The sequence below is a fragment of the Necator americanus genome, chromosome I (genome assembly GCF_031761385.1).
Source record: "Necator americanus strain Aroian chromosome I, whole genome shotgun sequence".
Taxonomy (NCBI): Eukaryota; Metazoa; Nematoda; class Chromadorea; order Rhabditida; family Ancylostomatidae; genus Necator; species Necator americanus.
Genome location: NC_087371.1, coordinates 18,983,916 through 19,009,195, shown reverse-complemented (window position 1 = coordinate 19,009,195; position 25,280 = coordinate 18,983,916). Strand labels below are relative to the sequence as shown.

Below are 25,280 nucleotides of genomic sequence, written 5' to 3'. Positions count from 1 at the left end.
GATGCACATTTCTGTAGTGGGAAATCTATGGACAGATTTTTCTCTTCAGTATTGTGTTAAAAAAAAGATTTTTACGGGGAAAATATGACAGAAGAAACGTCGAAATATTTATGTGAAAGTGCTGATTTCTACTAATATCTTTATTTTTTAGCAATATTCCCATTCAAGAGTGTTTTAACGGTTTTTTCTGGTCGCTTAGCCGAAAGAAAAGCGTACAGGATCCAACGAGAAACTGCAGAATTAATCTAATTTCTTTATCTCATTGAATTTACCACCTATTGAATTTCACTCGAACGCTATAAATTCCCACTAAACTTCTTCCCTCAAATTTCTATAGTCTTTCTAAAAATGGTGTATCTGGAGTAGCGGATCATTTTCATGCTCGCATGTTACACGATCACCGTTGACATTTGATACGCTTTCCATGAGTGAAATCCCTGAAGAAAGGGCTGAGCTAATGAAGTTGACCAGTGGTCGACGGCAGTGGGTGTGGAACTTCCACCATCGGTTGAAGTCATTCTTCGTCGTCATTTCATCAACTTTCCTTCTTTTGCCTGCGTTTTCGTGACAAAACTACGTAGGTGTGTATGTCTCAGTGCTGAAACATTTGACCCTCGCCTTCAAATACCACGATGACCTCAGCGCACTGTCCCTCCGTTCGAAAAAATAGCATGTTCGCATGGGAGAGGACGGTGCATAGCTGGGCTATGTGTCAATCGCACACTTTTGTCATTCCAAGCATTACGCTTTCAATAAATAGATACAGATGCACATCTTTTTCGCGATGTTGCGCTCATTTTCGCTATCACCAGTGCTATTTTTATCTTCATCGTCTCTTCGACTCTTTTTCACAGAGAATTTCTGGAACTAAGCGTGCATTTCTTGTAGTCCTTAGCGAACCCTGAAACAAAATACCGACGACAGTCTAATCATTAAATCCTTTTGTACCCTTGCTGTCTGCCGTTATCTAGGATTTCTTCAATGAAATAAGTGCATCACTAGTGCTGGAAGCCGACACCATTTTTCCCATTTCCTTTTCTTACACAGGGTATAAATCAAACCCAAATAACCTGGAGTCAGACCTCCATCAGACTTCGTTTCTTTCTCCTGCTTACTGACGCTTTTCTAATCACAATATCACCGTTTTTTTCTTTGGAGAAAAAAGTGGGAACATTGCACTATGCTCATCAACTTGCAAATTATTTAGATTATTCAGATTTAGCCCAATTTTTTGTTTTCTATATTGTTTTAACTGAAACATTTTTTCCAAGTATTTCAGCAGTAGCCTGCTTACCACACTGGTTGTGAAATAGGATGAAGTGATTTTTAAGATACTACAAGACACTACTGCTATACAAAATATTTTTAAGACATATGTGGGAGTTGTGGGGCTGTCTTGGTCAAAAGCTAGCTCGAAGGTGTTTGGTATAGTGGACTTAAATAAACAAACGTAGAAAACAAATTTTACATCCATGTAAATGTTGCAGTTTGGAAAACCTTTGTTCGCTTATCGAGATCGCCGCTTGCTTACGCGTTACCAATTTTTCTTCAGGAATTTCGTCATTATTAATTTTTTTCCAACAACTTAAAAACTTTAAAAAACTATAAAACTATAACTGTAACTATAAAAACTTTAATTTTAAGGTTTTTATATCTGGCTTTTCTCTCGTTTTCGAGGAAAAGTACCTGTTCAAAATTACGTACCTATATTAAACGTGTTCTCGCATTCTATTACATTCTGACTCAAATGTCAGCGTTTCCATTGAATATTCATGAAAAGTCGATCAGAGGAAACGTTTGGTACCATATGATTATTTGAATTTTGAAATGTAATGATTAGTTTGCCACGTAGGTGTATTGGCGGCCACAAAAGCCAACGAATTTCCTTGAAATCACGTTACCATCGCAAGAAATTCAGTTTTTCCTGGCGGAGGACCGATGGGTTATGTCTGACTGCTCATTTTCATCCGATTTGCTTGTACCTGATTCCAAAAATTTAATCCAAAAGCCGAATATGGACCCGCCCATAGTCTCTAAATGCCTAGACACCTTTTCTAGTCCGAGCAATTTTATTGGTAACGGGTGACACGATTCTTTCTGTTTTCACCCTATCCACATTTTTTCGGAGCCCGAAACATTTTATGGTCCTCTTTGATTATCACTCTCAGGATTTTTCTCCTTTACGAAGTTGGGAAGTGAGAGGAAGGGATTTTCTAATTCACAGTTCCAGTTTATTCTACGTTCTTGGGAAGAACCAATTATGGATTTTGTTTCTCTCCGTCTTTCTAGTGAACAGTAACTCAGTGCTTCCAAATACGTCAGTCACATTTACTATCCCACCATTTCATCAAAAAGTTGCTCTCCGCTTACTTTTTAGTTTCCTTAGTAATGACTGGCAAAGCACGATCTTGTTCAGATCCCAGTCACTCCTTTGGAAATTCAAAGTGCAACTGATTGCTGCGCTCATTTAACGTTTTTGTTTTCAGCGAATGTCTTTGCGGATTCTTTTCCTCCTCTCCGCTATCGCTTTTACTTCCTATGGAAGCCGATGCAAATTTCGTGAAAGCAGAGTAAATGTGAGTTTTGCTTTTCCTCTTCTCAGGATCTAAATCTCTGGGAATTCCCCCTTCTAGGAGCAAGTGATTCGAGTTCCTCGCAACTGTCGTGGAAAAGCATGGATGGCCGGAGAGGAGTACTGGTCATCTGTGGGTTATGATGGGAGGCTGAAGTGAGGCGATTACTCGAGATCGGGAAACGTGTTTCTTTCCCTCTGCTTATGGCCATATTTACCGTTACAGGGACGGCCGAACAACAAACGACTTCCTCACGTTCCCCCAATCGGGGGGAGGACAAGTGCGTGATGGATGGGTGGCTTATTGGTAAGTTATAGGCGTGTTTATAAACGAGATCCGAAATTATGGGACGTCAAGGAATTTTTTTTTCATCGAATGCGTGTGTCCTAAAGATATTGGCAAGAAAAATCCATTCAAAATTTGTAGCTGACTTGAACTTCACAAAAATTATTTTATTTCCGTTTTCTCAGCACAACTTCTACTAATCGTCAGGTTGCAATGAAGAAAAAAGAGGAAACAGCACAGTTTTGAACAGCTCACTCAACTAAAGATGGCGCAACAGAAGGAGAATCGCAAAACCTATAACTTTCACGTGTTTTCGCTTCGTTTTTTGAAAACGTTTGAAAACATAAGCGACGTCGTGTGATATCTTGGGCTTAAGCGGCAAAGAAAACAGACGGAAAGGGACCAAAAACATGGATTGTCAACATCTTTAAACTATTGTGCAAGTAATGGGTAAACAGGAAAAAGACGAAGAAGTATGAAAATTAATCGACCCTTGCGGACATGTGCTTGCTTTTCTCTTTATTGTCTTCATTTTTGTTAATGAGCTATACTATTTTTAGCATATGGCCGAGTTACTAGGTATCTCTCACTTAGTAGGCAGTTTGTTTCATTATACGATCGCCAAATATGTGGCCGTCGCTTTAAACAGAAACTTTCTCAATCAGTATCTTTTCAGATATTTTTCGTAAACGAATACACGGGTATTTGCTGCTGTTTTGTAGATGAGATTGCTTTTCACCAATATTATTCGCGAATCCTTAATTTTTTCACTTTCATATCTCTCAAAAATCTAAGAAGAAACTTCGAAACTCCAGTTAGGAGTTAGGTAAATCTGATTCATTCTGTTGGACGGTATGGATGGTTTAGGTTTTTTTAAAGGATTTGGAGAGCGTGAGTATCTGTTTTAATGCACTATTGGCAAGCCTCAACACTAAGTCAGGAATCCACGGCCAAAAAATGAAAAAGGTGCATTCCTGCAGTAAACCCTCACTGTTTTGGAAATCTCCTCCATAATTTTTTTTTTGAATATTTTTCAAAGTTATTATCCGCTACAATGTTACTGTAAATACACAATCCGTCCTTACTTTCTTTGCCCAGCTTTTTTTAGTCGAATAGAGAAGTTTTTGCGGATTATTGTCCAACTTAGCTGCCCACACATATGTAATTATCAAATCTAAAAGCTTTCACTAACGACATCCCAGTTTCTTTTGATGTTCTTATTTCTGGAAATTTCCGGTTTCATTTCGCTTATATGTGGGGTGGGAGGCGGCTGGGTTGGTTTTACGCCACAGGATCTGGCTCCCACCGAGGGCCGCGTGCCATGGGGTTGGTCATATGCGGATCTCTCCACGAATTGGTGGGGGTGGGACTGTTGTTCACAAGTGAGACCTTAAAGGCATCACCCCACGAATCTGAGGTGCTGCAGATTTCAGGTGGAGTATTCGTATACGGGATGGGAGACCACGGAGAGCGAGGTGATTCCGTCCATTTCTTGCTAATTGCCGTAAAAAACGGCCCGCAAGATACGGCTTCATTCGTTTTAGCGCACCATTTTGCACAAGGGATTCGATTGGAGCGCGCCAGTCTTGTGCGGCGCCGCATCTTCCGGGCCGTTTTTTACGGCAATTAGGAAGAAATGGACGGAATCACCTCCCTCTCCGTGGTCTCCCATCCCGTATACGAATACTCCACCTGAAATCTGCACCACCCCAGATTCGTGGGGTGATGCCTTTAATCACGCTCATTTCTACTAAGTAGTTCTGAAAACAACGTGTGAACCAGCCTTGATAGCAGCTGCGTTCCAACAACGCAGCTTACTACGCGATAGAGACCGGGGAACTCCATCTTCGTCCAACGTTCAAACTGACTGAAACCCAATCTGACTAATATGACTCAGATAAGTCGCTAAAGCTGCGCCGCCAACGCAAACGTAGGCCCGTTGCCAATTGGTCTCGCCTTACTGTCCGTAATTAGTTGCATCGTTGGGGGAACGAAGCCACAGAGTGTTGTCTCATGCGCCTTTTTCTGAATTACTGTGAGAATTGATGTGATCACGCTAACACTCGTCAACTACACCCCCATCCCTTTCTATTCGCGGAGAGATCTCGACATCGTCAACTTTCTCCTCTATATTTTTCCAGATATTTTAAAAGCATTCTCTTTCTGGGTAAATGACTTTGTGATACGTCGCCTTTATGCCTTTATTGTTGAAGTCTCTTGCCTCAGCCTGTCAGAAAAGAGAGGATGCTATCAGTGCAGTAGGTTTATTGAGATTTTATCGGTTTTCTCCATATACCACTCTACTTAATCGCCCATAAAATTCAATACTTCTCAGAACAGCGAAAGGTGGCCAAAACCAGAGCCAGCCACATATAGTCTATTAATGGACAAAGGCGTTAGTCTATTTTGGTAGAAAGGTGTTCTTTATGCGGAAAGTTTGGAAGAGATTCCTTTTCCATCTTCTTCAAACTCATACCAGGTTTTCACGGGTAGCATCCTATAAATTTCAGTCTAGGACTACTATAAATTTTGTACTCCGAAGTTTGATTCATTTCTTTTGGAAAATTCTCACCAATCAAACAAAAGCTATTTTTCTAGACCACTCTTCATCCTTTTGAACCTGAATCATCTGAAAGAGAAATGAATTTGCAGGATCACCAAGAGTAGATACGGACAAGGCGTTCACTACGAAGTGTTCGGCCACGCCTACGTAAGGAGCGATGGACGAGTCTGTGCATGGTTCGCCGGACGAGATAGGGATGCGATTGAACTTTGTGAAGGTTTCCGTGTGCTCTCACGCAGCCGAACCAATCCGAACGAGGAAGTACCGTGAGTTGCAATCATTTCTGAACAGACGTGCCTCACAGTCGGGGGTCGTTTCGTGCAAATTCACAATGAATTGCCAGATGGTGTTGAGATCCAGTCGTCTGGTGACCGATTTTGTGGGAACTATTACCTTACCGGAGCGAGGGGCAACAAATCCATTTAAGTACCCTATGATTGGATTTATATGCAGCGTCTTTCAATAGTTGTGGGGAGCCTACGAGAGCAAGTGATGACGAGTTATGAAGTAAAAGGTCGAGCATAAGAATTATGGGTTCGGGCAAAAAAGTGTATGATTTCTTCAAACCAAGGATAACCTGAAGCGGTGAGAAAGAAGCAGTAATAACTTATTTGGGGCTCATTTTAGAGGACTATTTGTCAATGTTAAGCCTGTTAAAAGAACTCTTTCAAAAGAATATGCAAAAATTAGAAGTAGAACATATCTCTGAATGCTCTAAAAGGCAGTCAATTATTCATTAATATTTTTTTTTGCCTACGATCTCTTTTCTCATGGGGCCACACGTTCTGCCCCTCCACGAGCAAAGCTTTTCGTAAGACGAAGAAACCAAAGAAACAATTTTCAATGGCTTATTTTCTCGTCCCCTCCCACGTTATGATTTCATTGCTGAAACGATCAAGCAAAATGGTGGTTTGCTCCATTTTTTTTATTCAGACTTCATTCGGATTCCCCGTTTCGATCGAGGGAATCGCTGAAAAATTCCTATGTTTGTTTAATGATAGTTTTCTAGTTGCTACAGTTTCCGAGTTTTTTGCTTTAATTCTACGACACAATTTTACCTCAAAGAATCCTGATAAACGTAGAAAATTTTTGTATTTCGCGCAGAATTTTCTATTTTCACAAAATTATGTGCAACAGAAGAAACTTTGGTTTTGTTTACTTATCCCACATCTTTTTTAAGTGATCGTCAGCGCAACAGTTGATCTTCATAGGATATATAAACATCGATATGTCGAAATGTTAGACATCTCAAAAGTGCTCAAGGACTTTTTGTCGTTCTGTTATAAAAACACTGGTTCCGGTGATTTGGATTCATCAGTAGCGTGCTTGACGTACTTTTTCGGATTTTTTTAGACTTGAAAATAATTTACACCGGAGAGAGCAAACGTGCATACAAACTCTCTCTACCAGTAGCAGAAATAAAGTCCAAAACACTATTTTCTGGGACATGTGTTTCGTGAGACAGCTCTACACACTCTCTCAGCATTCAGGAAGTTCAGAATTATTATTTAGTTAATTGTGAAGTGTTCGCTGCATTAAAATCACCAGGAGAATCCGGGAAAAACCAACCGATGCATCATACACCTGCACATTGATTTTTGATGACCTTTTTATCTGACGGAACAAAAGGTGTGAAATGAGAGCATGAGACACGTGGAAGTTATCTTCCTAGATTTTCTACTAAACAAATAAACACCTCGTTGATGATACGACAGTGACACGCACGGAATCACTAACGCATGAAAACGCAGGATAGCATGCTGACCTCCATAAAAACGTATGCTGAAGGAGAATGATTTTTGATCCGTGTTGATTTGTCAACGCTATAATCACGTCGTCAAAAGATTCCCCGTCGCATTCCAACGGTAACATCATCTCGTCTTTTTGCCATCAAATGAGACATTCGGAAGGAACGAACACGGAGAAACGGCAAAACATCTGTAGCTGATCACACGTTATCAAAATTCCCATCGAATGAGTCTTGGTTGCAAGTGGCAAGCGAAAGTGACAAGAAAACGAAAGTATCTAGAAGCGCTGATTCGTGGTGTTTCGTTTCTTCCTCTACCGAAAATGCCCATCTGAAGAGTCATTCGCTAAGGAAATAAATAAATATAGTCAAATTGTCACAGGAAGGATATGAGATGAGAATATTGTGACTCTTTTTAAGCAATCTTTTGCCTTTTCAAATAATTTATCAAAACCTGCGATCTGCAAAAATTCAGCTATTTCACCTATTCAGTCGGGCACTTATTTAAGTAGATCTACATACTTCCTAACGTATCGTGACAGAACCCCAAAAACCCTCTAATTTGTGGACAGCAGAAGAGAACAGCGAAAGAATGGGTATTTCTTCGAATGTTTCAAATCTTACGGAGATTTTCTTTCACATGTAAAGTTTTACTTCATGTCTACTTCCGTCACGGCATGTTTGCAGTTTGGAAGGTAGAAATAACTGTGCATATTATGAGAAAATATACTTAATATCCCAGAAATTAAAATATCCACAAACACTCTCGGTCATATGAAGCGAATACCTGCAAAAAGGAACTTCGAGAAATTTTAAGAAAAAGTTTTTATGAGATTCTCAATCCTCTGTCACACTGATTCGACTAAGAGCGTGAATACGTCTGTTCTTATGTCGTTCTCATGGATAAGTCAATCAACTGGACTAAAATCCTTCAAAGATATAGCAATCCACTCAGAAAATGTTTCTATAACTGAGTGCCACAGTACGATTGTAGTATAATTCAGAATCATTTGATATTTCGGTTCGATCAGGTAGATGATGGAATTATCAGGCAACCCACCAAAAGTTTACCGAATTTAGGTTATGCACTTTTCACGAAAAAAATGTAATTTTTTTTTTAATTGTAATTTTTTGTATTTGTGTTTTATTGTATTTTTTTGTAAGAAATTGTAAGAATAAGCCATAAAAAACTCTCCATGTGTAAATTTCAATAAAGTCAGAGGTCTCTTGCAACTTTTGAAGTTATTCTTTTTTTACTTCCAAACAAAATCCTTAATTTCATTCACTTCTTCGTGCAGTCGTAGATACAATTATGTTTTAATCGGAATAGAGCGTGACCCCAACTGTGTGCATGACTAGCACGTGTGATGACCATGTCCTGACGATCCTGACAAAGATACACCACTCATGTTCATTTTGGACTGAAATTTTCAGTCAAATAAACGTGCCCTACTCAATCGGGACGATAGCCATTTACTCAGCTTATGTCCTTATTTCCCTTCATGAACTGTGAAGACCCACTAATTCCCCTTGATGGATATGAATTTGTAAGGGTAATTTACGTCTCAGAGAACCAGATCGTCAAAGCCTTTTTATGTGCTAAAGACACTAAAATGCACATTTCTGTCACACTTCGAATCCAGAAAATGTCGTTATAACGAATATTCCTTCCAACCCAAAATGCAATAGCAAATCACGCCAACACAACGTGTTGTGATGTACTTGGAGAGTTTTTTCTTCCCATTTGTTTTTTAAAATCAATTTCCCGAATTTTTGTAGGTCAGGAATATCCGTGTTCCTGATGAATTCTGTGAAGTAAGAAGCAATATTTCCAGTTTCGAATGGGTTCTTGCTGGCTATGCAAGGCCAAGAGAGAGTATCGGTTTCCATCATCATCGCATCGCTAAGTATGAATGGTCCGCAGAAGACGTAAGCATTCGTCGGATTTCTTTCTTGTCGTATTGATTATGCGCAATCTATCAATCTATTCTCAAGGTTTTCTACGGCGATGCGAATCTCAGGGAAAGGACATTCCGCGGAGTTTCACCGAACTCGCGGTTTTTCAACGAGGTTTCGCTCTTTACAACTTCGCTACCCAATTCACTCCATTCGAATCCTTCAATTACAGCTGACAGCGCCGGACCAGTTCATCAGGAAAGTATGGGTCCTACGACGAAAGCCAGAAGTAAGTGCGATTCTGCATCCGAGGGCTCGTCTTAACTAGCGATTTCCTCCTACTTACTATTTGTACCATGACGTCGTCTGTGTGCTCTGCTGTTCTCTGTACTGTTTTCAAGCTACTTTTTTCTTCGCTGTGCTTTTCCCTGTATATCGACCTTCCAAGTGTTGTCTCCTCACTTAACCTGAAAGTCCCCAGCATGTTTATGTGTATCTTCGATTTAACTTTAGACTGTTTACTGCGTATTTTGCCGACTGCCGAACTCCACTGCGTCCTAGACGGCTCTACTGTGGATTCCACTACGTTATATCTTATTTTGAACGAGGGATATTTAATATCTGCTAGCATGTTCTCTGTAACTGCCCAATTTCGTAGCTTTACAAGCAGTTCTGTGCGATTCTTGTCAGAACGATCCTGCCGTGTCGGTACTGCCCCGATGTTCTCTGCCAATTTTCAACTCGTCCATGAATCCCGTTGCTTTCCTAGAAAATAAAATTCTCGAGTTCTGTAAACGCTTGACTCCAGTGTTCTTCCAAATGTTTTTTTTTTCTAATCTTTCGGATTATCGCATGTTCTGAATGCTTTTAACAAGGAACCTGAAGGGCAATTAACGAACGATTACTGCTAACATTACCTAAACTTACGTAAATAACAAATTAACAAGTAACTATGCAGAGAAGTGAAACAACGTGAACTGAAAGTGGAATTATGGCTTTCCTTGGAAAACCGGATATGTTAATAATAATAAATAGATTAAATTATAAATTTATAATAATAAGCAACCCAAAATGTAATATTGGGGCATGCATTGGGAAAATACGCGTCTGGTTTTCCATGGAACCTCATGTTTTCAAATAGAAATAATTTTACAGTGCTGAACGTTGCGAAGCTGTCATTTTTTCAAAATCCATTCCACTATTTCTAGCCAATTGTTCGTTCGATTTTCTTGATTTATCTTGACATAGTGAATCTATTTAGTTTTTCGTTTGAAGGGTCATGCACATTACGTCAATAGTCACCTCCGCAGAGTACATACGAGAAGTACAAAAATACTTGTGATTTGGCACTACAAACACCGAAGCAGAGATCAAAGGATCATAATCAATACCAGAGAATCAGAGAGAGTTATTCTCAGAAGGGTGGGTGTGGTTTAGCGGTTAAAGGTTCCGCTTCGTGCATCGATCGCATCGTCGATCGGAGGTTCGAATCCGCCCTAGTGCTCACCAAGCCTTTCATCCCTCCAGGGTCGATGAATTGGTACCAGACGTGTCTGGGAGGATAAAAACACTGACTTGACGCATCGGCTTGCCACCGCAGGTCACTGTATAGGCCAGTTCCATGTTCATAAACCTCAAACGATCCTGAATTGAAGTGAACGTGGTGGGGCATCCCAACCGGATTGGTTAACGCCGAACACTTTGTGCTTTATCCACTTCTCTATTCTCCGCGTAACATCCAAGGCAGGAAGTCGATGATCTATCTATTTAAGATTTGCAGTCCAAAACAAAACAATGGTCGTTGTAACCATCGAGACTTTTCTTTAGTCCTTTATTTTATTATTTTTCGCCTTAATTGCATATTGAACTATTTAATATGGTAGTGATTTGTAGCATACTACTCGTGCCCTCGAGTTCTCAGTTATTCAATGATAAGATCCTTATTCCATTTCTGCCCCAAAATTTTTTTCAAATGCAAATCAACCACAAAGTTTTCCTGCTGGAAATCAAAGCTTTTTGGTGTACATATTTATTTCATAGTTACATAGTCGTTCAGTAGAACATGGAGCAGAAGGACGTGATGGACATTCTGTCAACGTTCGCTTTGATACACAAATTTACATCATAATTCGCTACTAGGAATAATAGCAATCAAGAAATGAAAATGATCTATACTATGTCATGAATTGAATTGAAGTGAGAGTGAATTGTCACAAACTGCTACTGGTAGGCTCGTAAGATAAAACTGCAGGGGATGCGGATTATATCATGAATATTTTGGAGGCACCGACCCCGCTAGATTCCAGAGGTATGTGCTTCCACGGTAAACCGTTAGGCCATAGATTTTTGGATTTTGAAAAAGGGCGACTTCTGAACAATAAAGAGAAAATTTTGAGGACAAGGTAAACTTCTGCACTTTTTGGAAAATCAGCAGCTGGACCCCCTTGAAAACTTTAGTGATTAATTTGCAAGATTTCTTTAAAATATACACCAAAAATGTTTTCATAAAAACTTATAGTTTCAGTTTTCATTTCAATGAATTATTCTGCCTTGCGCTTACCTTTCGCTTTGTTACTTCGCAATGGTGAATTCGATGAATTATGAATGTTTTTCTAAATGTATGAAGTGATTTTCAGTTCAAACGACAAGTCTGCAAACCCAGATCCCCGCGATGACTCTAACAAGCTGGAAAAATACTCAATAAATTGCTCCGCATCTTTTTCTGATGAAAAAATCGTATCGTAATCAATTAAATGACTTTAACCCTGAGACTGTCAGACCGAGACCGTACATAGTCTAAATCAAAATTCGACCTTTCTCAGCGTTCTGTTATTCTCGAATGCAATCAAAAACTTTCGAGAAGTCAATTCATGTAAAATAAGGTTAGAAATCGTTTGAAATAAATTTAAAATAAATAAAATTTAAATAATTTAATTTAGATAAACGAAAATAAATTTAAAAGGATTTTCTTTCATTCGAATACTTTAGAAACATATGTCTAATCTTCTTTCAGTGCCAAAATAAGATCTTCTGGAATCTGTCTCTCTCTAAAAAAAAAGCCAGTAACCCCAACACTGATTAACCCCAGCATCAGCGTAGAAGAGAAAGAAGTGGAAGGAAAAATCAAAACTAGCTTCAGTTTCAGGAGAAAAAACACTCTTTACTCGTACTTGTAAATTTTGGTGAAAAGTATGGTGCAAGAGCAATTTCTGAATTTTAACCTCACTTCCGAAGTCTTGGAAGTGAACTGTAGATCAAAATTCTCGCAAAGACTTGTTGCATATTTTGATTCAAATCCTATAAATCGACTAATAGTAATATCTGAGAGGCCGAGTTATATTAGATGCATACTTTTCAAAACGAATGCATCCATACCAGACGAAAGAGAGACTTGCGATTGCTACGTACTTACGAACTGAGCTACTTGCTCACATATAGATCGCTCAACTTTTTCGAAGCTATTGTTTCTTCTAGATAATTACTTTGTTATGTAGAGCTTTATTTGAACCAAAAGGACTCTCTTTTTTTAGCGAGAGATGCTAGAAGAAGAAAAAAGTCCTTATCAACTGTAGAGAGGACATATGTTGGAAAAGATGCAGATACCGGTACTTATGTTTAATCGGGCAACCGCGACACATGTTCACGACTGGGCTTCGAGACGCATCCGTTAGGAACTGAAAATGCAGGGATTGCTGCAGATTCATCACGTGAACTCGTCACTGCAGCAAAGATATGTCGACTACGCAACAACTCTGGTCTTTTATCCATCTATTCTCTACAGTTTTAGTGCTTGGATCGAAATAATGATACTGAAGGTTACATTTCATGCCCTGCTACCTCACGGGAGATAGTTTGCGAGAACTGATCTCCAAATATCCTTTAGGCTGCAGATATCATTTGAATGGTGCCTGAGGACAGAGACACATTAAACGCTTTTCAGCAAGGGTTTGGGTACTTAATTGGCCTACAAAAAATTATCTAGAAATACATGTTCATTTTAATTTTCCAGAGGTGACGTTACGTCTGCTCTAAACCGTTTTCCCTTGCCTCAAAGAACACAATTTGATTTTTTAGTTTCTCGAGTAGATAACTATTTCATTTTTCACTACATTACGGTCACCACGATGCAGCCGCGCAGTCTTTGCTGCTTCTCGACGATACCTGCAACTAAGATCATGTCACAGTGTTGTGATGCGAATATCCATCTCATAACAATTTCCTAATTACTCAGTACTCAATGTAAAGTCTGGAGGTTAGCGGGGCACTCGTGCATTTTTCCTCTCCTCTTTACAATGGATGAATATCGCATCATTTCTTAAAAATACGACTTTCGTGAGGTCTCAAAAGAGTGCTTGCCGGCGAATGAGGTGTTTGCTAGGTGGGCGTAATCGTGAAGGAAACGTGAGTGGTCAAACATGTTTACAGATGGAAAGGCTCACGAATACGAGGACTTCTGTAGAGAGATAAACAACAACATTAGTCCAGTTGGAGGGTCGTGCAAATTTCGAATGGCTACAACCACTGGATAGTGACCAGTTTTTTAGAAATCACCCAGGATCAGCTACAGCTGGATCTCTCCTGGGAAAAAGGCTGTGAAAGAGGGAAGACAAATTCAAAAATAACTAGCGCATGCGATAATTTTCAAAATGTGCTTTTAAATCTTTGGTAAAGGAGCACTCAAAACTAATTAGACCTGAGGACAAATGGCTGAGGACAAGTGGGAATAAATATGGCAAAAATGGTTCCCCTCTATGCAATTGCTCACAACTGTTCTATCTTCTCCTAATGAACACTCGATTTTCTATAAGTTTCTGTGGTTGTTCGCGTTGATTCACTCCATTCATCTTTAACCAGATCTCCGGCGAAAAATGCGCTTTTCTTTTCCTCTGTCTCTTTCCAAATGCCGCTGGTACTTTAAAAAAACCTTTTTTTTTCAAAAAATGACCTTTGCTCACTCCCTCTTTTCAGGCAGTAGCAGCCCTAGAAGCGACAGAATCGCGGGCACCATATTATCCAAGATACGAGGTTAGTGTTGATAAATGCCGTAGGTTAATTCGCTTGAAAAACGCTATTTATTTGTTTATTTGTGTGTTCATTAAGAACCCCTAGTGTAATTAGAAGAATTTCGAGGAATCTTCTATCTAACCAGTAAAATACATGCTGTATTTTATTTTTTTTTAAATTTAGCTAACTTATGAAATTACTAGTTGGTTTCAATAGTTGAAAAAAGAAAGCCATTTATTATGTTTGCAGGCGCGAGGCTATCCGCAGCGATATGGACCTAGTTTCCCAAGGTGAGTATATTTTCGTTAAAAAGGCAAAGGTAAAAGCAAAGCGTGTCACGAAATTTACGGCGCTGGGATTTCTGATGCACAACATGAGCTATGGGGTTCGGGTAGATGAGGAGTAGGAGTGCGTTCTCACCCACTTCCCCTAATAGTCCTGAAGAACGGCATGAAAGGTTCACGCATGTGTGAGGGTGGCGCGTTGTAAGGTCATAGAAATCTCCCACGAAGCTTTCCGTTTTTACCCGGTTTTCTTTGAGAAATCTCAACATTATCAATTTCGTGGTGCGCTGCCTTTGAGGTATTTATGAGCAGGAAGTGAAATGAAACTCTATTTCCCCTCTAAAAAATATTTCTTCCGCTTCCCTATGCCTCAGCTAATCTGCAGTGAATCAATGCCCTTAAAATTTTGAAGATAATACGAGTGTGTTCGCAACTGTTATTTTTGTCTTTGTAATGCTTTTCTCTTGCTTTCTTGGAAAATTGAAATCGATGAGCTCCTAAAGTAATTACCGGATTTGCAGATGCCTTCTCCCAATTATTCTTCTGGACAAACTTATTTATTTCAATTTAATTTTCTAGGTCTTATCTTTCTTTATTTCATTTTCTTGTAGAGGAGACGAAGCCATGCGAGGATATCTGCCTGAAATCCAGGTAATTCCTACACATTTTTATTCCTCTGGAAACAGATCGCTTTTATAATCTGTTTATAATCTTTATTCTCTATTTCATTTGAAGTTTGTGGAAAATGAAATAGAAGCCTGATGTTTCTAATCGGATTGTCTGTCTTTTTATTAACAGGGAGCAGCGTCGCAATCCCTGCCAGCTATTGGCGAAGGAGCACAACCCGGATGGCCTCGCAGACCTGCTGCTCAGGTACAGGATATCAAAAAGCTTAACAAATGCAGAATTTTTAGAAAGCAACACCCGTTTCAAATTAGGTGATAGTGGAGTACATTTTGCAGTAACTTTTCTCATGTTCAGGTTCTTTTCTCTGAATTTCCATTTCTCTGTTAAAATTTCGGTGTTTTTCAGTACTCGGGCTTTTGTCAGCATAATGCATTAAGAACATTCTATTTGACATGTTTTACTCCATAACAATGTTCGAGATTTTTTATGGTTTTTTCCACAGTTAATAAAATGATACGAAACTGATAATTTTTCAATTCTTGGGAAAAAACTTCTAAATGATTTTCGAGGCAATAAATAATGTGAAACATTGTTCCTCTGCTTCCCAAGGCTCCATACAGTGCTTGTCTCGATTTTTCGCACGGATCCGAACGATAACCAATTAATTTCTATCATAATTTTTTGGCTACATCCTAAAATTCGGCTCAATTCTGGACTTATAGTAATCAGCGGCTCAATAATGGCTTTGCTTAAATGAAGAGATCTAAGGAAGTTAGTTTGAAAAGGTATTGTTCATGAAACATCGCCCCACCTATTGTCAATGTGGTCTGAGAATATTTTTGCACGCAAAACAACGTTCACACAGTTACTCAATCAAATTCATAAATTGATTTTGATTCATAAATTTACATGTGATTACCTATACAACTTCGATGAGCCTCATTACGTCACATTACGAAGACTCTGCACATGCTTTTTCTTTTCAGGAAAGGAGAGATGAACGAGTTCGTCCTGATCATCGAACTGCAAGCATTGGAAGTGAAGCTCGCCCCGATCACCGAACTGCGAGCGTTGGAAGTGGAGTTCGATCAGGATGGCCTTATTCTGGAAGACAGGTATACCTCCTTAGGTTCGAAAGACGTACGATTTTTCGAAGCGTGAAAGAGTGCAGTGTACTCGAGTTCCCTTTCCGACGACACATCAAGCAGCACTGTGTCCGAAATCACTTTGGAGAGTTGTTCGTAGGGTAAATCATGCAAATCCTGCAATGCCACGCATTTCATATTTTCTTTTTTTAAATTAAGTCCTCAAAAAAAAAGTTTGTAGTTTTGATAAAAATGAAAAATGTGACTGAAACGTGTACCAAAAACTACCGATGTATCGTTGCTGATTTACAGAGCGACATCCCTACGGATGTTGAAAGTGATGTCGATTCGAGAACCGACTCTGTTGGCGGCGAGGTTCAACCTGACTGGCGCAGACTGGAAGGTAGAGAAGAACAACGCCGCGTAGATGTCGAACCATCTCATCGCCATGGACATCGACCCCACGTCACTCACGTTGTAAAGCCAACCGATCCGAATGAGATATTGGCCGACACGGAGCAGATTGAATCTTCGCAGGAACGACCAGAGTGGCCTGCTAGACCCGCTGCTCAAGAAAGGCAAGAAGAAGAGAAAGAGGCTGAAACGACTCCACCTTCCCAACCAAGGTAGTTCGAACATCGAAGTCTTTGAAAATACAAATTGGAATAGCTATCTGCAACCAAGATCTAAAAAAACTTTCCTTGGCTTCATTTCCTGAACGGCATTTCTAGAAATTCAATCAGTCAAGAATTATGGAAGAAATCACAATCATCTAAGCATAATATTGATAGGTTTTTCGTGAAAGTCACAAAATTAGCCTTTTAAAAAAAATAGACACCGCTAGCTTGTGAGCGTGTTTGGAATGTTATCGTTATTGTTGTGAATTTGAAGGCACACAGTTTAAATGTGATAGGTGGCAAAAACGGGCAAGGAGGTGTCCACAGCTTTTGAACTTCTGGGGGAAATATGCTGTTACAAATATAAATATAAATAAAATATAATGATGGAGCAGAGACATCATTATCTTGAGATCCGGACAACATCATTCGCATTCGTGTGGACCTTACCGGAGGGTTATGCATAAAAGGCTGAAAGGACTGAAAACAAAATATTTTGATTTGTGATTTTGAATAGGTGAAAAATAGAGGAGAAGAGCACAGGAATTGAAAAGTTCTTACGTCCAGTGACCGGTAGGAAAAATGATTAATGTTTACTTACGCTCTGGTCATAAATCATCTCTATGAAATCTGTCGTAGACCTACGCTCTGATTCTGAAGTCTAAAAGCGAACGTCTTCAGAGAGCCAGTGCGCTTCCGTTATGTGAAGCCGCCTGTTATTCTGACGGATCAGCACGGCAGACGGTATCAGACTAAGCAAGAGAATGGGTACGTGTATAATTTTTGAAATTAAACCTTCTCTAAAAAAATGTCTTTTTGGATAGACAAAAGTGGGCTAGCGGATGTCGTTTACGCAGTTAAAGGGAATTTTTGTTCGCCTTCTCTCTAAGATATTAGGGTCTCTTATAAATTATGGTACGTAACGGAACTAGTAGCATAGTTTAAAAAAGAGACGAGTGTCTTTTCCTAACTAATTCAATAAAATCTTCTTATTAAAGCCAAACCTTCTACTATGCGGATCCACATATTCAAGAAGCTACGGCTGATCGAAGTGAGCAGAGGTAAGATCGGGGGTTTTAGGGTAAGTCGCTAAGGACAGAACTGCTAACTCGTCCAATTCAGAGGCGCAGACACTCGTCAGACACCTGATGTGGAAGGATGGAGACCAGTCGAATCACAAACAAGACCGGATCACGATCACAGGCACGCACAGGCCCAGGACCGACAAACCTATCAGGAACATCTGCGGCAGATGCAGTGAGCCTTTTCCTTCGAACCGAAACATCTAGTTCTCCGCATTACTAGATTAATTTCCTCGATGCGCTTTTTTTGTTTTTCAGCTTAGAAAACAAAAAAAAAATCAAGCGTTACCAGTTTTTTCTTTTCTTTTTAATTTCAGTCATATTGAGTATTTAGAAGCTACTCATCGTAGCCTTACATATCTATAATTGGGGACTTTTTCCGTCCATGGGAGGCATAGCAAAAGTGTGTGCTAAGCGTGTGCTCAGACGACGACGGACTGGGCGTGAGTGTACACAGAAAAGACGTAGACGGACGAGCCATGCGACGAAAAATGGAAAGAAACAGAAGAGCTCGTAATTCGTAGTAGTCATCAGTGTTATGAGCATCGGTTAACAGTAGCCGCAGAAACAGAGAGACTTTGGGACCCGTCCATGAAGTTGTATAGTACCGTGCCCAATCTGTTTACGACCGGACGATAATGCTGTAATTGACAGTCAGCAATGAATTTTGAGCCTGGGTCCTAATTGCAACCGGTAGCTCCTGATTTCCTTTCAACTGCCTTTCGATAAGTGGGAAATGACTGAACTTTTCACGGATTTCTTTATTCTATTGCCTTTCTTACTTTCACGTCCAGGAAGATCCAGCTGTGTGGGTATTTTCTTCAAGATGCAAGCAAATTAACAATGATTTCGTGGTAGAAAAAACAATATTTTTCCTTTGAATTTCTAACAACGTCGCTGTTTTAGGTATCCACGTAGGTCATGCCGGTATGTATGTTTTTTAAACATTAAAGCTTCATAGCAACCGAAAGCACAATCAAATACTTCCTTTTAGTGGTTTCCTATGAACGCTCACTTTCTGTGGCCAAATACACGAGTTTAACAAATTTTGATTTAACAATTATTTTTAAGTTATACCACTTTTTTTTAACATCCCTGGCAAATTCACAAGTGCATAGTCTAACCGTTATTCATCTCCTGAATTGGGCAACTTTGACTTTGCAGCACTGAGACATTTTAAAGCACCTCCGGATGATTTTATTGGGACCTCCACTTTCCACTTAACTTCTTCAAGAACTAATCACTAACGAAAATAAAATTATCGGCAAATTACGATATAAGTATTGTGTTTAGGGACTATGAAGCTAGAAGAAGAGCCCATCACGAAGAGTACCGTAGACAGTTGGAGCAACGAAGAGTGAGTATCGAAAAATACTATCAGGCAGAGGAGAAAGAGCGAGTAAAACCGCGGTTTTTAGCTGGAAGCGCAACGTCGTCGGGCTGAAGAGGAGAAACGCCGAGCGGAACAATTTGCCCGCGAAGGTTTGTGTTCACGAGAGATTTTCAAAATGTCGTGAGCAGGTTTTGTAGCTGAAATATTATTATTCGAAAACACATCACTTGTAAGTATTTTGAGCAGGTCAATTGATAAAATTCCAAGCCTTTGTGAGGATACCGGATTTATCTCGGCCCATTCTAAAATTTCGTGTACGAACGAACTTTGCTAGAAGTACGTCAAGAAGTCGAAAATTTTAAAGTTTTAAATAATAAATAATAATAAAGTTTTAACAAATGTGAGAAATAATACGATCGTCACTGTGGCAACAAGTTAGTATTATCAGTTAATTTCCAACGTTATGTGGAAAAGCTTCAGTGCATTAATAGATAATTAATAGATAAATGTTCACAAAAATGGCCTAACTTACTGAGAGTAGCGTTAAACTATTTTTTTAGAGGAGAGAAGACGACAAGAGGAGGAACGATACCGAGAGGTGCCAGAAGTGCTCGACCTAGAGGTGAGGAATTCACTTAATGATCTTCATTATTTTTGCGCAATATCAGTAGCTTATTGCCCTAATTTTGCAATCAAAATTTCAAAAAAATCGACTCTCCTTCCCTCTTTGTCTCCTGATTTTACGTTAGAAACCATTAGAAGAAGCATTGAGTTAGTTGTGGTTCTAGGAACATCCTCGGTTCTTAGTGGACGCTTTTATAGATCCGAAATTGGGAGACCTAATAATCCTTAACCTCTGAAAGTTTTTTCTTTCAATTTCTTTGAAGTATTTTTGTACATGTGAGGCGGACATAGCCCAGTTGGTGAGAGGTCCGCTGTGGCCGCACGGTCGATCGTTCGAAACCGCGCTAATGCAAACCAAGCCTTTCACAACTCCGAGGTCGATAAATCAGTACCAGGCCTGTCTGGGAAGATAGAAGCACTGACTCGATCATCAGCTGACCCCCGCAAGTCAGTGCACAGGGCAACACGCATTCCAAAAACCCCAAGGACATGAAGTACAGTAAAACGCTTTGGCGCATTGCAGACGGATTAATAAGCAGAGACTTCATCCTTTTCTTTTTCCTACCTATAATCGCATATAGCTGTACTTCTCTATTCTAGGACCCCAGACTTGATGCCTACCGCAGGGTGGTGACTTCGGAACAGTTCCAGGAGTATCTGAGCATGTAAGAATGCCGATTCCAGACTGAACTGGAATTCGACAAGATTGGCAAACGCTTCGCTTTTCCCCACAGATTTGCGCCCTTAACACTGTTGCTTCTTGTTTATGCTGTCGCTCACAGAGGAACTAATCTAAGTGTCTACGGGCAGAGTGGCGTGTTCATTTCGTGTGTGGTTAATTACGGGTGCCGCTGGCTGCCATGAAAGCGAACATTTTGTTTCCGAAGGAAGTAGAACATAATAGCTAATTCTTTCGTAGGTGTAAAGTTCTTTGAATAGGCAGCTTGACAACAGTTCTTGCGCTGACATCCGTTTACGTAACTGTTTTTCTATTTGGCTCTTGAATGAGGTGATTTCAAAAAGAGTGCAAAATTGTTGGCAGGTAGCAATTTTGTTTCTTAGAAGTAGTGGTAGTGGATTTTCTGAGCAGTTAATAATCCTCCCAGGGTTATTATTTACAAGAAAGAACTCGCCAATTTTCCGCAGAATAAGAATAAGAATATTTTGATCTCCACAGTGGTGATGCAAGATTCCCGCTTACACTGATCAACCGCTAATTTCCCATCGATTTTCTAGATAATTCATTTCCATTTGTATAACCGCCATAAATTTAGGGTGGCCTCTCGCAAATCTCTCCATCGCAAACCGAAGTAAATGATAACAGCGGCGAAATATCGGAATATCCTGAGTAAGTTTGTTGTTCCCCTTGTTCTTCTCGCCCGATAGTAATTTTCAAGCGAACACATGTTTTCTATCGACGATTAGAGATGTACGGTTACTACGGAACCGCCTGCATATTGCATGTTTTTTTCCAGACGCCTTCCTCCTCCTCGTCCACTATCGAAGGAAGAAGTGGAAAACGACGTTGTCTAATTGGCTTCATTTAATATTTGTAATCATGCTCATTTTTTTCTTTTCATTGACCAGATCATCTGCATTTACGCCGTTTCCCCTTACTGCCTTTACGAGTTTAAAACTGCCTTTTACTAATCATGTATCTTTTGTTCTCACCTCTTAAGGTGATCTATTTGGTAGAATTCTCAAAAATCATCAGATTGTCATGGATATATAACATATCAGAATGTGTAACTGCCGCTCACTATAGTGCGTGTACATCTAGGATAAAGAATTATATTTTCTCTTGAATATGTGTTTTTCGATTCAGTCTGTGCCTCCGGATACGTTTCTTCCTAAATAACAACACGTTTTTCAACAGGCATATTAGTTCTTTCCAGAAGAATATTTTGCGCTGTGGTTGAACTCAGGAGACCTAACCTTTACCTCCGCTGTTTAAAAGCGTTCAAAATTTCGAAGATTATAGGTATTGATGATGAGGAAGCATTGCGATTGTAGTGCCTTTAAACCAAACGTACGGTTTAAACTTCAAGTACGCTTTAGTGTCTAGAGCAGAGTCGTGCCTTCTTTATGCTTACTTCGATCAAACTTCTCGCAAGAAATATGAAGGTAGTTCAAAAAGAATCCGGAAGAAAACAGGAAGTAATCACGCAGCATAGCGAACAAAGATACGTGAAACCTTCAGCAAGAGGTAGCGGAAGCTGTGCAAACTCTTGTTCAGTTGTTGAAAGTGTTGCAATTCTTGACAGCTTCAAACTTCTCGCAAGAAACGTGCTTTTCGTTCTTCCTTGAAGAGCCAAAGTAACGCATATCAACATTTTCCTCATTTGGGAACGATGTGAAATGAACAAGAAATCATAAACTGGTAACCTCTTTAGAATCCGTTATAAACACAGCCTACTTCTTTCCTGCGGCTATGTTATTATGTCGATTAAAAACTCGCATCTCTGTGTCAAATAAATTCTAAATAAATACCAGTCATTCAAATTAGGGCCCTAGCTGGATAATGCACGGTTATTCACCAGCTCTCAAGATACCTGGATCATCATCCAATCCTTCTGGTCCACTACATGAATGCTGAGACATTTATGGAGGTAAGGATATCATTTCAAAGAAGTCTGACAGTCATCCGACACTGATGACACATCCTAACTCCTGCCTTAAAAACCCGGAACAGAAGATTAAGGTGAAATCAGGTTTTCCAACGGCAATTTCTTCGGAAGTGAATTGGCGTTATCCAGCCAGCTAATACCACTTCACCGTCGATTTGCATGAAATAAAACAGCTAGCTTATTCAGGTTTTCTGATTTTTTGTCCGAGAGTCTTATGACGCGTTTGTGAAGCACATAAGGAAACCCGGTGTTTTTTTGTATTTCCTGTCTCATTTCATAAAAATTTCATACAGACGAATGTCATTCACATGAAGCAATAAAGGTTTTCTCCAATAACATTACCCCATAACAACTTGTTGACGTCAACTAGCAGCTAAGAGGAGTAAGTAGACTCGTTGCCAAGATGAAGGGGGCTTAGTGAGACTTGACAGCTATTTAATCGCTCTCTCCAGCGCAAAAACTCATCACAGCCGGACTTTTCTCCCCATATCTTCTTTATTTCAAAAAAAAAAATCATAAACAGCTTGACAAAAGTGCCATCTAGGATTCCATATTCTTCAGAGCCATTTACTGAATTTATGTGGCTGAAGAAAAGAACTGCAATGCATGCTACACACTTAATAGATAGTTCTAAGGATAGAATCTACCCGAAGATTTCTACATGGTTTGAAAAAGTTTAAGAAAAGATTTTGTTGCAGGGGACGGAATTCTTAACATACCACGTAGTGGTATTTTTAAAACAAGTGTAGCCGCCAAAAGCTGCATATTCCGTTCAGAAACAGCTGTCTAAAAGAGTGCAACATTTCCTTTTTTCATCATTCACCTTGCTTGAACACAAATCTATCTATGAATTCTGCTTATTCTGCAAAGCACATTCTTCCGCTGAATTCATGACGTTCCTGGAACAGTGGTTCCTAAATGGTAAAATTATCGTGACGAATTATAAATGCTAAACAAATCTCTTCAAAAAATGATGTATCTTTGTCTAAGACAAATAACTGCTAATAATGATAACAGATAATAATAACAACAAATAATAATGGTAACAAATAATAATAACAATAGTGCTCTGAAATATTCCACTTCACTACTTTTTCTGAATGAACTTTTCTCGCAACCTTTTCTTCCGACACTGAACTCACTATTTCAGTAAAGGATCAAGAATTCCGTGGGAATTTTGTTCAGTTTATTACTCGTTAACATCTGTCCAGCAGCTCCAAACCAACAAATTTTAATGGAGCGTATGGAAAAATTCGGAGTGCGCCTGCATACAACCGTTCGCGCGCATGAATTCCTCACATTCCAGAAGTCCTAACTGCAAAAAACGCTACCGCTTGACCTCGTAAGCGTCTGGAAAATTTAATATCGTGGAATTGCTTGCTTCTTCTCGTCCCATCAGTGTCACTACACCTCAACATAGATCAGCAGTCTCGATAGGTTTCACTCCTATCGTTACTACTAAGTAATTCGAGAGTAACTTCACCACAGAATCGCTGAAGAGCTGTAGTAGCGGCAGACATCAATGACTTTGTCAAATTTCCTAAAAATAATGAAGCTGCCCAAATAGGCGTTATGATTTTGGATGTAAGGAAAGTTTTTGGTCCGTTAAACACCGATGCTTCTGCGAAGATTTTCTCAATATTATTTTCGATGTATTACTAATATTTTTTCTATGTTATAATTCTGTGAGAGTATTTATCGATTTTAATAACTAAACTACCCATTCTCATACGTGATAACAAAAAAGCAAAACTATGGAGAAATGCAAAAGAAATCGAGAAGACAGGAGCTAAAGATGGGAGTTCCTTGACCACAAGATTCGTTTCCCCTAGTGTAAGCTAAATGTGATTGAAAAATACCTAACTAATCTGCTTCCAGTAGCAAACAGTTGAGGTTCCTACTCACTCTGCACAGAACACATCTTGTTGTGCAAAAACGAACAAACATATCCCCGCCGGGTGCATTTTCCCGGCAGTTTTTCAGCTTTCTCTGTTGTTTGCTAATGTTGCTGCTGTGTTGCTCTCAAGAGCTTCAGTCCGCCACCTGAGACTTTTCTCACAAAGCCGCACAATTATTCATTGGCATAAGTCTTAGGCATCTATTGCTCGCAGAATTATGGAATTCTTAGGAACGACTCCCTCAGTGAATAACAATTAACTGTGGTAAGTGGTCGTCGTGAGAAAATATGGTTGTGTAATGGTCAACGCAGAAAAACCGACGCATTACTGTCCTAAAATCTGCTCTCAATAGTACTCAACGCAGTGAATCTAATGATATGCCAAAGTTTTATTACGTTAGAGCAGCTGAAAGCTAATAGAAAGACAATAAGTTTTCTTATAAAACCATATATCAGTTTGCTTGCGATAATGAAAAAATATCAGGAGAAACACTAATAATGGTTCTTGTGCATCAAATTGGAACGTAATGTATGTAGTCTCAATAATAATAATAATAATAATAATAATAATAATAATAATAATAATAATAATAATAATAATAATAATAATAATAATAATAATAATAATAATAATAATAATAATAATAATAATAATAATAATAATAATAATAATAATAATAATAATAATAATAATAATAATAATAATAATAATAATAATAATAATAATAATAATAATAATAATAATAATAATAATAATAATAATAATAATAATAATAATAATAATAATAATAATAATAATAATAATAATAATAATAATAATAATAATAATAATAATAATAATAATAATAATAATAATAATAATAATAATAATAATAATAATAATAATAATAATAATAATAATAATAATAATAATAATAATAATAATAATAATAATAATAATAATAATAATAATAATAATAATAATAATAATAATAATAATAATAATAATAATAATAATAATAATAATAATAATAATAATAATAATAATAATAATAAT

The 25,280-nt window shown here is 38.7% G+C and overlaps 1 protein-coding gene across 1 annotated transcript; it reads left to right on the top strand.

The window, feature by feature from the left end:
* Positions 1-2,489: 2,489 nt before the first annotated feature.
* On the top strand, positions 2,490-21,253 carry RB195_006162 (uncharacterized protein; the record flags this gene model as incomplete). Its single annotated transcript, XM_064179075.1, has 21 exons — positions 2,490-2,576; positions 2,634-2,728; positions 2,799-2,879; positions 5,511-5,687; positions 9,004-9,097; positions 9,164-9,238; positions 9,297-9,353; positions 14,033-14,089; positions 14,318-14,358; positions 14,964-15,003; positions 15,151-15,225; positions 15,966-16,094; positions 16,377-16,690; positions 17,363-17,449; positions 17,680-17,742; positions 17,804-17,938; positions 19,057-19,120; positions 19,182-19,245; positions 19,657-19,718; positions 20,995-21,068; positions 21,196-21,253. The coding sequence occupies 21 exons, from the start codon at positions 2,490-2,492 to the stop codon at positions 21,251-21,253; spliced, it is 1,929 nt and encodes a 642-aa protein (XP_064036064.1).
* Positions 21,254-25,280: the final 4,027 nt, after the last annotated feature.